Source organism: Diachasmimorpha longicaudata, chromosome 14 (assembly GCF_034640455.1).
Source record: "Diachasmimorpha longicaudata isolate KC_UGA_2023 chromosome 14, iyDiaLong2, whole genome shotgun sequence".
Classification (NCBI taxonomy): Eukaryota; Metazoa; Arthropoda; class Insecta; order Hymenoptera; family Braconidae; genus Diachasmimorpha; species Diachasmimorpha longicaudata.
The window spans coordinates 6,566,648-6,579,121 of NC_087238.1; the positions used below are offsets into that span (position 1 = coordinate 6,566,648).

At 39.0% G+C, this 12,474-nt stretch overlaps 1 protein-coding gene across 1 annotated transcript; it reads left to right on the forward strand.

The window, feature by feature from the left end:
- The first annotated feature begins 8,601 nt into the window (after nucleotides 1–8,601).
- Nucleotides 8,602–12,006, forward strand: LOC135169034 (uncharacterized). Its single transcript, XM_064133703.1, has 6 exons — nucleotides 8,602–8,875; nucleotides 8,968–9,183; nucleotides 9,890–10,063; nucleotides 10,171–10,365; nucleotides 10,609–11,051; nucleotides 11,283–12,006. The coding sequence occupies exons 1-6, from the start codon at nucleotides 8,617–8,619 to the stop codon at nucleotides 11,631–11,633; spliced, it is 1,638 nt and encodes a 545-aa protein (XP_063989773.1). The 5' UTR covers nucleotides 8,602–8,616; the 3' UTR covers nucleotides 11,634–12,006.
- Nucleotides 12,007–12,474: the final 468 nt, after the last annotated feature.

Sequence of the window (12,474 nt, forward strand, 5' to 3'; positions counted from 1 at the left end):
GCTCGTGTTACGTATTGATTTCAAATTTTTTCCTGGCTTCGAGGTGCTGGAGATAAGGTGATATGGAGGGTCATGTCAACTCGGTAATGTGCTATTTTATTGTGTTTTGACACGTGTCATTTCATACGGGATAATTTGCAATATTCGCTCCTGTGGAAGCTTTCTATCTTAAATGCAATCGCACAGAGCAAATCTATATGCTAATAGTTATATATGTCTATATGGCCATTGCCCGTTATCCTCTGATCCCCCAAATATTTCCACCTGTTTTGACAGGCAATCAGTGACGACAACGGGCTCCTCTGTCAGATTTACAAAATGTGGAAAATCGTTCCATCGTCGATCGTGAAAAAAGAGGAGAAAATCAGAGGCGCTGGGAACTCTCCAAGGAGAAGTGGATCTCCTCCCCGTATTGTTATTGGCATTGGTTTTGTTGGAAAAAGGTAGGTGAGAGCGGTCTGGCCGTTAGGCAAAGTCGAATAAGCGTCGGTAAGGGGATCAACGGAAATTGTTTGTATTTCTAAATATTGAGTTGGGCCATTTGTGAGGGCTTTCTCACCATAGCCGACCCCTTGAGGCACTTTTCATCGTTGCCCCTTGACAGGGCTAAAGGCATTTGGTGTGCGCGCAAATTGGCTCCCCGATCTCCCGGGATTTTTCATCTTTCTTTTTCTCGCACTTATCTTTGGTGGCTGTCGAAGCAAACGCTGATCCAATCTCGAGGCAAACGACGAACGACCGTTAACGCCAGATCTTTCGGATATGATTGTCTCACACGGAAGCTGCTTTTGCCACTCCGATTGGGCTTAGCCTTTACACACGCCAGCAATGAAGCCGTTTTTTTTCTCTTTTTCAATTCTTCGTCTCGTCAATTCTATTATTTTCCCGCGAAATTTCGTTGGTGGTTGGTTAATCCCACCGTTTGATTAAATTCCGAAGCCCTTTGGCCTTTTCAAGTGTTTCACCCATCACAGGGTATATCAGTGAACTCAACATGGAAGCATTCAAACATATGACAGCTATCCTTTCTGTCAACCAATGTTCCATCGCCATCGTGTGAATCAATATTGCAGCGCCTGATACCGGCGTATTATTGTGTCATTGAGGGTTACTGCGGGTGCTACGTTACACTGTATATGCGAGGGGTGGGTCTGTGACTCGTGCCAAAACGTACTATTCCACGAAGTTATACAAGTATCCCTTCCAAAAGCCTATAAAGATCAGCCATAAATACCGAACGGATGTGATAACTGGGGACATCAAAACTGTCGGGTTTTAACGATCTTTTAACGTCCCCCCCCCCTTGAATCTACATATTTCAGGGAAATAGTGGGTGGTAAATCATGGACGGGATATTTTAGTGAATAGTTTTCATTATATTTCAAACTCCAAAAATTATAGTTTGAAAGTTACTCCAGTAGAACAATATCGGTCTTTGAAATATCTTTGGCAATTTTTAAAAGACCATTTCTAAAATATTCCAACAATATATTATCGTGATAGTTCTCATCGGGGTGTTTTCCTTTTTCAGAACGTCCTCAGCACACTTCCAGGGAGAAATATCATCGAACAAATTGTGTTGGGGTGAAATAAGTCAGCCGAAAGTTCCAATGAGTTCTACATCGCCCCGAGGAGGTGGCAGAGGTGACGGTGAGTACAAAAGAACATCTAGCACCACTCTCACAATGTGCAAAAAACTTTCTACCCCTCACCAGTTTTTAATGCTTATCCCTCTACCTTACCGGCCGAGTTGTCTCTCCTTTTTATTCGCCGTCGTTTCGGAAGACATGTCATTTCCACTTTTTCCGCTCTTTATCGTCACGATAATTGAATTTTCTTCCTCAACGAATGTCCTCTCCCAATTATGTGGATCTTTTCCCCCTTATTTCTCCATTCGTGTCGTGATTATTGAAGTTCTTTTTACCCTCGAGTGTATTTATCTCTCCTCAAAATAGACGGGTTCTGGTTGTGTCATGCCCCGTAGAAATTTATATCGATGTTTTGACGTGCATAAAAGAGAAAGAGAGAGGGTTAATTACAAGTTTCATTTTGTCGCTTTAATTTATCGAAATATTAAAAAAAACAACGGGTTTCGAGAATTTCTTTTTGTACTTTGTGTCACTGACACGGGAAAAAAATCTCGGGTCTCTGTGTACTTCAGTTTTGGCCCTGCGGCGATTTATGGTGGATAGGGGACGATGCGGGGGAGTGGAGGAGCCATATACGTATGGTACAAAATTAAAATTGGTGATCTAAAGCAAAAGCCAAGCGACAAAGCAAACGAACATGGCTGAAAAACAGACGAGGTGAGAATGTAATTAGTGTAGTGATCCGTCGCAGCCGCATAGAATCACATGGGCTTTGCATTTTTGCATTTTGTTTTTGCACTAGTCGCCCGGAGCAATCGCTGTCCCCATTTCTAACATTTTCATTCGTTATTTTTTCGATTTTAGCATTTCCTGTGACCCTCGACGCTCGGAATATCAATACCGATTGTATAATTTTCTACATTTCAATGGATTCCAAGTGATTTTGACATAATACACTGAACGCAAAGAATTTAAAAAGTATTAAATTTGCATATGTTTTTGACGGGTCCCTTTGACCCCCACCTTCCCTATTATTTTTATCAAAAGTATTTCGACTGTCAGATTATCATCTGGTCGTCAATATATTTGCTGGTAAAATTACCAAAGTACTGCATCAACAATTGATTTTAGAATGTCAGTATCAGCTGGTGATTGACAGTTTAATTAATTGTTCAATATCCACGCACGATTGAGGCAAATTCTCCCTTCGTTGTTATTCCACAATTCAAATCAACAATCGAACTGATTAGAACGGAATGCGTTTCACCAATTATTATCGCCTCCCCCCCCCCCCCCCCCCAGTTTGATAAACCAAACTTTGGCATCGAATTGGCCATGTTGACTCCTACGCTCATGGCATTTGTTAGCGTGTGAATTAATTAATTCCGTCGAAGCCAAACGCGCTAATCAAAACTGGTGTGACACAATGACACTGTGAAAGGGTGCGTTTCCGGTGACGCTGCCTACTGGCATGAGCAGCAACTACAGCTACATGTACCTTTATGTTACATATCATGCATTTAGCTTCTGGCGCTTTCATTTTACAATTCCCTATTTTCGATTTCGCCGTTAATGCCGCTAATAACGTTATCAAACTTGCGAGCATACGCTTGATCGGGTTTTCATTTCGAATTGAGTGAAGTGTCTGAAAATCATTGTATTAGAAAATGACAATGAAAACTGGAAATCTCATATGAAAATAATTTTAATAATCCTTCGTGTGGATGAATACGATTAAATGTTGGTGTAATAAATTATCATGGAGGCAATACGACGAGGGAAATACCACACGTTGAAGATAGACAGGTAACGAAGGGGCAATATGATGCAGAGAGGGAGATAGATAAGCCCGGTGGTGCTGATGGATAGTTAATGAGGCGCAATGAGGATCACCCTCCCATACTCCCTTCTCCTCTGTTGCGCCCTCTATGGCCATATCTCACCGCAGGACTCCATTAGCGGCTGCCTAATTGGCCCCGCGGATAATTAAGTGGCCGCGCACAACCGCAACATTTCTCTCCCTCACTCTTGTACGTTTATTACCCAGCTCGCCTACCTCTTCATTTTCCGTGTGAGTAAAATAGCCACGTGCTATGCATTCTCATCATGACAGTCCTCAGCCGGAAAGCATATTCATCTCTGTTTCAGGGAATTCCCATGTTTTTCATTTTTTTTCCTCGATGAATGGAACCTGGGGCTAGAAAAAAATTCTCTCTACTGAAGATCCATTAGAAATCATCAAAAGAATCATAGAAAAATCGTGGGAAGATCGTCAGGCGATCCAAAACTATTCTTTGAATGATTTTCCGAAGGCAATATATTTTACCAGCTGATTAATTGAATTAGAGTAATTAATGAATCGAGAAGTTCAAGGATTTCACTTTATAAAATGCTCGATTCGCCATTTTTTATCGGTTGATAAAAGCACACTTCTCCAAAAGTTTTTGATTTCTCAATATAGCGACCTGTTGACGCAATTAAAAAGAATGTCAAGAAAAATCAAAGGCGAATAAATCACCTTTTAAAAAAGTCTGATATTCTTCAGGTGAATTTAAAAAGCATTTCATTCGAGCCAGAATTAACGCTAGACTTAACGAGGGACAGGTGGCTGCAGTGATTGCGCTGAGATTTTGGATTGCGTGCTGCTTTAATTATCCCCGATTTCACCTCAAGCTGAAATGCTATAGACTCACCTTTCCAGACTCCCCGCCATCTCTCATGATTTCCCTAATTAATCGATGTGCAGGTGGCTCTCATAAATGACCATCCAGCCAATCATCCTGACATTTTTACGACATCATTGGCGATTGAGATTTAATGATCGTAAGATGAATTTTAATATACCGCCGAGGAAATCAGAGAAACTTTAGTCAATAATTTCCCCTGAATAGCACATTTTACGAGATCATTATTTTTTACCTAGTTATTCCGAGTGACTCGATTCGTTAAATTCCGATTATGGTTATTATGTTGATAGTGATGCTGATAATTCAGGGCTTTTATATATTTTTAATAGAACGTGCACTCGGGTTGGAAAAAAAAATCTGAGCATATTGCAGGATTTCTTGCATTAACAGCAGTTACTCTGGCATCGTAACTCCAAGGGGCGCCAGAGAGGGGACAGTAGTTGTGGAATGAGAAGGGGAAGGGGGGGGGGGCGGAACGTTTGGACCGTTATCGCGCATAAAAGTACCGGGGAATCACGAAAAGGGGAGGTTACATAACCGCAGAGTGGTGGAGCATTTGAGCCATTAAAACTAACCGTATCGGCAATTTCGTGGGCTAAAAATCTGCTAATTCTGTACACTCTCTTGCTGGCAACGACCAAAGAAGAAATAAGAGGGGCATAATGCCAGCTAAAAGTTGGAGCGGAAAGATAACGCCCGGAGAGTTGTTAATTTGTTGACGAAATTACTTATAACTCAGAGGGGACTTAATGTGAATGACGAGGAATTTTAAGGAGAAAATGCGAAGAATACATTTTTATTGGCAATTGGAAATTAAATTGGTAAATTTAGGGGTTTGTGAGAAGATCTCTGGAAAATTCCCTAATTTGGTACTATGGGTTCAACTATCCCAGGTAGGAAATGCCAATGTCCACGAAACGGGCCAGGTCTGGCACGAGACTGGCTTGCCAGATCTGGGCCACCAAGCTTGGCCCGAGGCATGGCCAGACCGGCAAAGAGCATGGCTTGCCAGGCTTGGGTCACTAAGCTTGGCCCGTGGTATGGCCAGACTGGCAAAGAGCACGGTTTGCCGGGCTTGGGCAACCACGCTTGACCCGAGGTATGGCCAGACTGGTAAAGAGCATGGCTTGCCAGGCTTGGGTCACCAAGCTTGCCCCGAGACATGGCCAGGCAGACAAGGGGCATGGTTTGCCAGGCTTGGGTCCCATATGGAACAGCATTCCAAAAATTGAATTCTCATGGGGAATGTTCCTTCACTAAATTTTTCGTCCTTTGATTCTCCTTCTTCCGAAGGTACCATTATTTCTTCTGAACATACTATTTCAGGGGAAAATATGCGTGGATATCACCGTATACCACACATTCTATGACAACAGCCCGTAAGATGGCGTGTTGAGTAGTCTGATTGTGGCAGTAGACATGAGTGTCGTGTGCGGCAATTTATTATTTTAATATTACTCTTTTACTATTGTAATATGTCTCAGAGTTCATATTCACGGGTTAAAAAATACAGACATTTTCATCAACTGAAGAAAAAAGAATCTGTAAACGTAGAAGGCGCTAAAGAAAAAACTCCGGATTACAGTGAACGCAATAATGCCGATGAGGAAGAGGTTAGTTTGCCAACAGCCAATGAAATAACTATCCGTAGTGGATCTATTGTGGATCAAATTAGTGGAGATGTCGATGTTCGACATCTCGATGATAATGCTAGTGCTTGTGGTGATAGTTGGTCGGGTGGTGATGGTGATTGTGGCTCGTATAAGCATCTTAATGATTGCATCAGTGAATCCAATAGCAGCGTTGGAGACAGGGATGAACCAATTCTTGGGGGCTCAGGTTGTGATGGTGATTCAGATGACATTGACAATGATTTCAACAAAGTATTCACTGACAGCATTGGAGACAAGAATACACAAACTCTGGACAAATTGGAACCGCGGGGAATGGAGCAAAAAATTAATCAATGGGCAGTGAAATTCAGAAGAGCTACAACAGCAGAAGCAATCGATGAATTGTTAGCCATTTTAAGAAGTGAAGGTTACACATCAATACCCAAGACTACACGGCAGCTTTTGCAAACTCCCCATTGCAGACACCTAACAACCATGAGAGGAGTTCATGAGATTCCAGGTGAATTCATTTATTTGGGAATCGCCTCGGGACTCAGAAAAATAATTTCAACTCAAATTTATCGAGAAAACGACATTTCTCTTCTGGTTCATATTGACGGTATGCAGGTATACCGGAATGCTAAGAAGGAAATTTGGCCAATTTCAATAAAAATACAGCATCCAAATTACACTACCAAACCCTTTGCTGCCGCGATTTATTGTGGGGATGGGAAACCATTATCAGCCACAGAATTCATGACTGATTTTGTTGAAGAGGCCAATGAACTCCAAGAAAATGGTTTGCGCATTGATGACAAGGTTTTTGAGGTGAAAATTGTAGCAATAGTGGCTGATTCGCCAGCTCGAGCATTCATTTGCTGCCACAAAGCTCCTGGAGCCTTCTATGCCTGTGGAAGGTGTTTCACCAAGGGCATTACAGTAGGTTGTGGAAGACGAGGAAAACGCATATATCCAGTGACCAATGCAAATTTACGCACTAAAGTATCCTACGAGACGCGAGTTCAACCAGAACATCATTATGAAGGTTCTGTGTCCCCGCTGCTCTCTTTGGATAGATTCGATCTGACAAAACAAGTGCCATTAGATTTAATGCATTTATTCTATTCTGGTAATATGAAATGGCTGCTGGATAAATGGCTAACGAGAAGTTCAGCCCAGAGGATCAAATTAGCTGATGTTCGTCGGCTTGATGGTATTATGAGGTCATTAAAAGCCGATATCCCTATTGAATTTCAAAGGAAAGAATTTGATGTGAATAATATCTCAAGATGGAAAGCATCACAATTCAAGTTTTTCCTTAATTATTGTGGTATCGTCGTGTTACAAGATTTCTTACCGAAACCTTTACGTTGTCATTTCTCATTATTTGTCTTTGCTAGCAGAATTTTAAACAGTAAGGAATTCGTTAAGGATTTGAGTGAATATGCTGGATCTCTGCTAAAAATTTGTTTCGAGACGTTACCTGATGTTTATAATGATGAAGGGGCTCAAGTTCTCAGTTGGCATAGTATCATCCACGTTGCTAATGATGCCCAATACTTTAAAATTCCTCTGAATGAGCTCTCAGCGTTTTGGGGAGAGAGTTACATTGGTTTATTTAAAAAACTCGTTCATTCTTCGATAAAACCACTCACACAAATTATCAACAGACTAACTGAGATGGAGTCTGGAGGAACCATGGTAATTAATCAGAAACACATACTGAGTGATTGGGTTATCGCGAGAAAGCCTACAACGATGATAATTGATGGGGAAATTCATTTAACATCAAATATGATCAACATCAATGGTCTAACCTTGACGACAAGTCATCCAAATAACGTGGTACTCCTAGATATTGAGAAAGTTTTCGTAATTTCACAAATTCTCGTTAAATCAGGAAAATCCAAAATTTGTGATGATCTTACTGGTATATATATTTTCGGACACCAGGAAAGTAGTAGGGAAGAGGCGTTTAGTTATCCAGACTTTTCCAGTCGAGTAGGAATATTCTACATTAAGTCCTGGGCAGCTGAAATGACATGTAAGAAGGCACACAAAATTAAACACAAATGTGCTTTATTAAATGTAACTGGACGACAATACGCCATATCCCTCCTCCACTAGAAAATAACGTAAAAATTGTTCGCATTGTGAAATGCAGTTTTTTTTTGGTAAGAGGGTATATGAATGAGGGTATATGTTTTAGTTGAACTCGTGATTAAAATTGTGGAAGAAACAAACAATTTTATGTTTTAAATCAACAATCGACATGAAAATCCGATCATCGAGGTCGTTAGAAAATTTCAATAGTGGAGTCGTTACATGCAAGTGGGACATAAATCGGTTAGATCTGGCGTCCGTGTACATAACCTTTCATAATTGCTCGTATCATCCGTTTATCGGGCTTTTTGTCTCAAATTCGGATTTCACCAACTAAGTTGACGGTAAATTACAAGAAGTGAGAATTTAATGTGAATTAAATGTGTGTTAAGTGTTTGACAGATATTTGTGATATAATCGTTTTGAAGGAATAGTGGCGCTAAAAAAGAAGCATCAGTGGGGTGATGACAAAAAACCGTTCAAAACACATGGAAATAGAAACGCAATTTTTTCTGTTAAATAATAAGCTATATGCATCATTCTGCAAAGTTATCAGTTTATATGAAACTACTCGAAAACACCAGGTTCAATTGTACGAATCGTGATTTTTTTTCATAACCTAAAATGTCGGAAACCTCACATCCATCTCGCGATCCAAAAAATCTCAGCGAACCATTCGCAGTCATCGAATTTCTCGAGAAAAACGAAAAAGGGCTACCATGCATTGATTTGGTGCCGAAAAAATGGTTTAATAGTGCAGAAGAAGACACCTGTAAATTCCCACCGACAACTGAATATCATCTACTTGACGACTACTTGGAAAAATTGCACTCGCCCAAGGACTCTTGGCAAAGTTATCCATTTTGCTTCATCACCGGAGCAGGTACAAAAATTGAAATGACTCCACTTATAACTTGATGAATTGCTCGATGGGTTCATTTCAATATTAAAGGATCATATGTTGATTGTGTTCAGCTGATTTGGATCAGGGTCGCAGAAGATTAAAAAAGGCCCAAGTAACTCTCAACTGTGAGACAACCGATGGTGAAAATGATCGAAAGGGGGGGAGGTCCGAAACTTCCTCGAAAGCAAAAATTTCAGCAAAACCCTTAACTGCATCAAAGTCTCAACTAAACAACATCTTTAGTACTAAAATCCCGATTCCACCTAGAAATCAAACTCCAAAGTCTGGTAAGTCCTGTTAATATGAAGTAAAAGTCAATTATCAACAATTATAACCACTCTTAACCCCAATTATTCATCCCCAATTTATTCAACTCTCGTATTTAACATCAAAAGACCCATCGTTCCCTAAATTGGGAATTAGATTGACCGAATTTTTGAAATCTTTTACAAAATAAATATTAATTATGTATCTGTGCAGTCATTACATGTGTATTTGTCTCGAAACATCGTTTTAAGAGAGAATCGCATTGAATGATTTTATAAGAAAATTTTTATTATGTTGTGGTCGAAAAATATTAGGTTATTTTTTTTTATTGCAATTCTTTACTCATCAAAAAATTGAGTCGCTAACAGAAATCACTACGTGCGAACAAGATAAAGTGGAAAATTTATGATTTACACTTGATATGATTGTTTATACATAAAAGCATTGGAATGTTGAGGGGACGAGAAACGTTCCATTTTTCCCCACCATCTCTTATGTAGGAAAGCATTATAATTCTGTTGTGAAGAGGTAAATCAAAGTGAACATCTACGGAAAATGGTAAAATTTTGATAGAAACCTTTTTTGTAGGAGCGATAGGTTCTACAAAAAAAATATTTTTTCAAATGCATGCATTCTTTCCCCACTTTGAAATAGCTATAAAAAACAAAGGCTGGAGACAACTTACGTTGTGTTACTACTTCACTACAAACTTGTAAAATTTCGTAGGTATACAAGCAAAACCAAAGACAAGATTTCAAAGCATTTACCAGAGTGGATCTGACTCTGAAGACGAAAATCATGATTGTCTTATAGCTAATCCTGAGGAGATTCGAGCCTCAAAGGCTCAAAATAATTCTGGCTTTTTGCAAATGTCGAGTAAATCGCGATCTGTACCAACAGGTAATAAATCAATTTTGAGGTAATATGGGACTGTAGCACGTAATTCTAAGTTCGTGTTAATTAAATGATCCGGGCAGGGATAAATCATCATTTTCAATAATTTCCAGGTGCATGTTTATCATTTAAACAGCGGTCAAGGAAGAATATTACTTTGCTTAAAGACGTCGAAACTGATGAATCTGAGAGCAATGATTCCTCCGATGGAATTCTGCAGTCACCTACAAAATCGATGGACTCAGCGAGAAATACAAGAAAAGAACTTCATTTGACACCTCCTTCACCACTAGTCCATAACGCTTCAGGTAAAATCGGCTCGGATATTCCATGACCAATCATCGGCCAAGTTCCTCCCGCATGAAAAAATTTATATTTATAAATATTTGAAAATGGTCCAATTTATATTTTGAACATTCTTTACAAAATTCGGAACTTATATAGAATTAGATTATATTATATATTTTTGGTGGGGGCTTGGGTAGTTTTTTTTTCATCTGATGCTGCTACCCATCAATTTATATCGTTTGGTCCTCCTTTAATTTCATAAGGTAACCGAAAAAGGCGTGCATCGTCTACTACACGCGCTGAAGACGGATTGAATTCGATTGTGAGCCCAGGAACTCCAAAAACTTCACGATCAATGATGGTACACCCTGCTAAGATGCCAAAAATGCTGGGACCACAAAACCAGTTGTCATCTAGTCATTATGCTGATAATGAACGTCGAATCCTGAACTCCCTTCGAGATTACTTTGATCAGCAATTAGATGAAAAGCTCGAAAATTTAAGACGCAGGATGGCTTACGATTTAAAGCAGTCTATGAATGAGCTCAAGACCACAATCATTGGCACTAATCTAGCCCCAGCTTCTGGTCCTAGCTTGCTTGAAATACAGAAGCAGATGTCTACGCCACTACCATTTGAAATGGATGATAAGTTCCAGGAATACGAAGCGATATTGACAACGGACCCAAATCTCGTAGAAACACTGGTAATATATCTGAAATTGATCGTTTTTCTTCTTTTTTATGTAAAATCAATAAATTGGGCGGTGACACATGCACTGGGTTCGTTTTCTGGTGATGAAAAAATCTTTCATCACCGGGACTCAAGTCTACGTCACTGGAACGCTTTGGTTATAGAACCAACCCGCTGGCGATGAGCCCAAAGATGTCTTCTCATGTTCATAAATTCAAAAAAATTTCCCTTCTTTTATTTTTAGCGATTATTCATGAGAGTTTTGATAAGCAATAAAAAAGAGATGAAAATATGTGTTTCCACTATCCTATCTGCGGTTCTGAGGAAGACAGTGTCACTGCACTATTCTGGTTACGGAAAGGAAGCTGGCGGAAAGAAAAAGAAAAATTTTTATAACACTACAGTATGCAAAGTGCTGATTGATGTGATAATTGAGGTAATAGGATCCAGCACTGATGAGAAGAAGATAATGTCAGAAGTAAGTACTTGGTTGTCACGTTCTGGCGATCGAGAGGGTGGGGGTAAGGAACGACAACGCGGGTCAAGTCATCATAACGAGAATAATTCAGTTTGTTCCTTTGATACCAATCGATAATACTTCATTTTTCCGGGATAAATGGAATTGTAAAATCACTGTGTTAATATGACTCCATTAATTCATTTTCGTAATTGTATTAGTTGTGATATTCTTGATAAAAGGTACGATTAATAGGAAAAGTTTATATTATCAATATATTTTTATCGCGAGGCGTTTCATTGGGCAGAATATATATTAATATATGAATATTGTTTAGTATTCGGCTGTCATTGAAGTATTAATTATATTTATTATATTTCTCCTGGCGAGGTCGGAAATCCAGAAGATGGAAATAACAATTGGAAAATGTGATGTATCTTAGCATAATAAAGTATTTTCTATGTCATTTCCTCATAAGTTAGATCACGGGAATAAATATCCGTTGTTGGTTCAGGGATTAAATATTATGTCCAAAAGTTTAAAGGGAAAAATAATAAGTGGATTTTTAATTTTTAAGAAAAATTCTAATGAAAGTAATTTCAGCCATTGAGAGCTGTTTTCAGTATTTGGTGATTCAAGTCAAATAATATTTATAAGGTTGAAGTTTCACAATCGGACTGCGTCCATATTCCCCAAAGATTTCAAATTTAAGGGTTGAAATTAATTAGTTATATGTAATCCTATCCAAGACTTTTTTATATTTCTAAGTTTGTTTGAAAGAGTGAATATAATAAGCAATATTATATAGAACTAGCACACAATCAATGCAACTAAATATCATTCTATGTTCCGGAGTTGCAGATGGAGAAGACATTATTGTAAAAAAAGGACGTCTTTCCGAGATGAAAAAATAATTCTTATCAGGATAATTCGTATCAGCAATTGTCTATGGATATAAGAATTAATTCTTATCATCCAT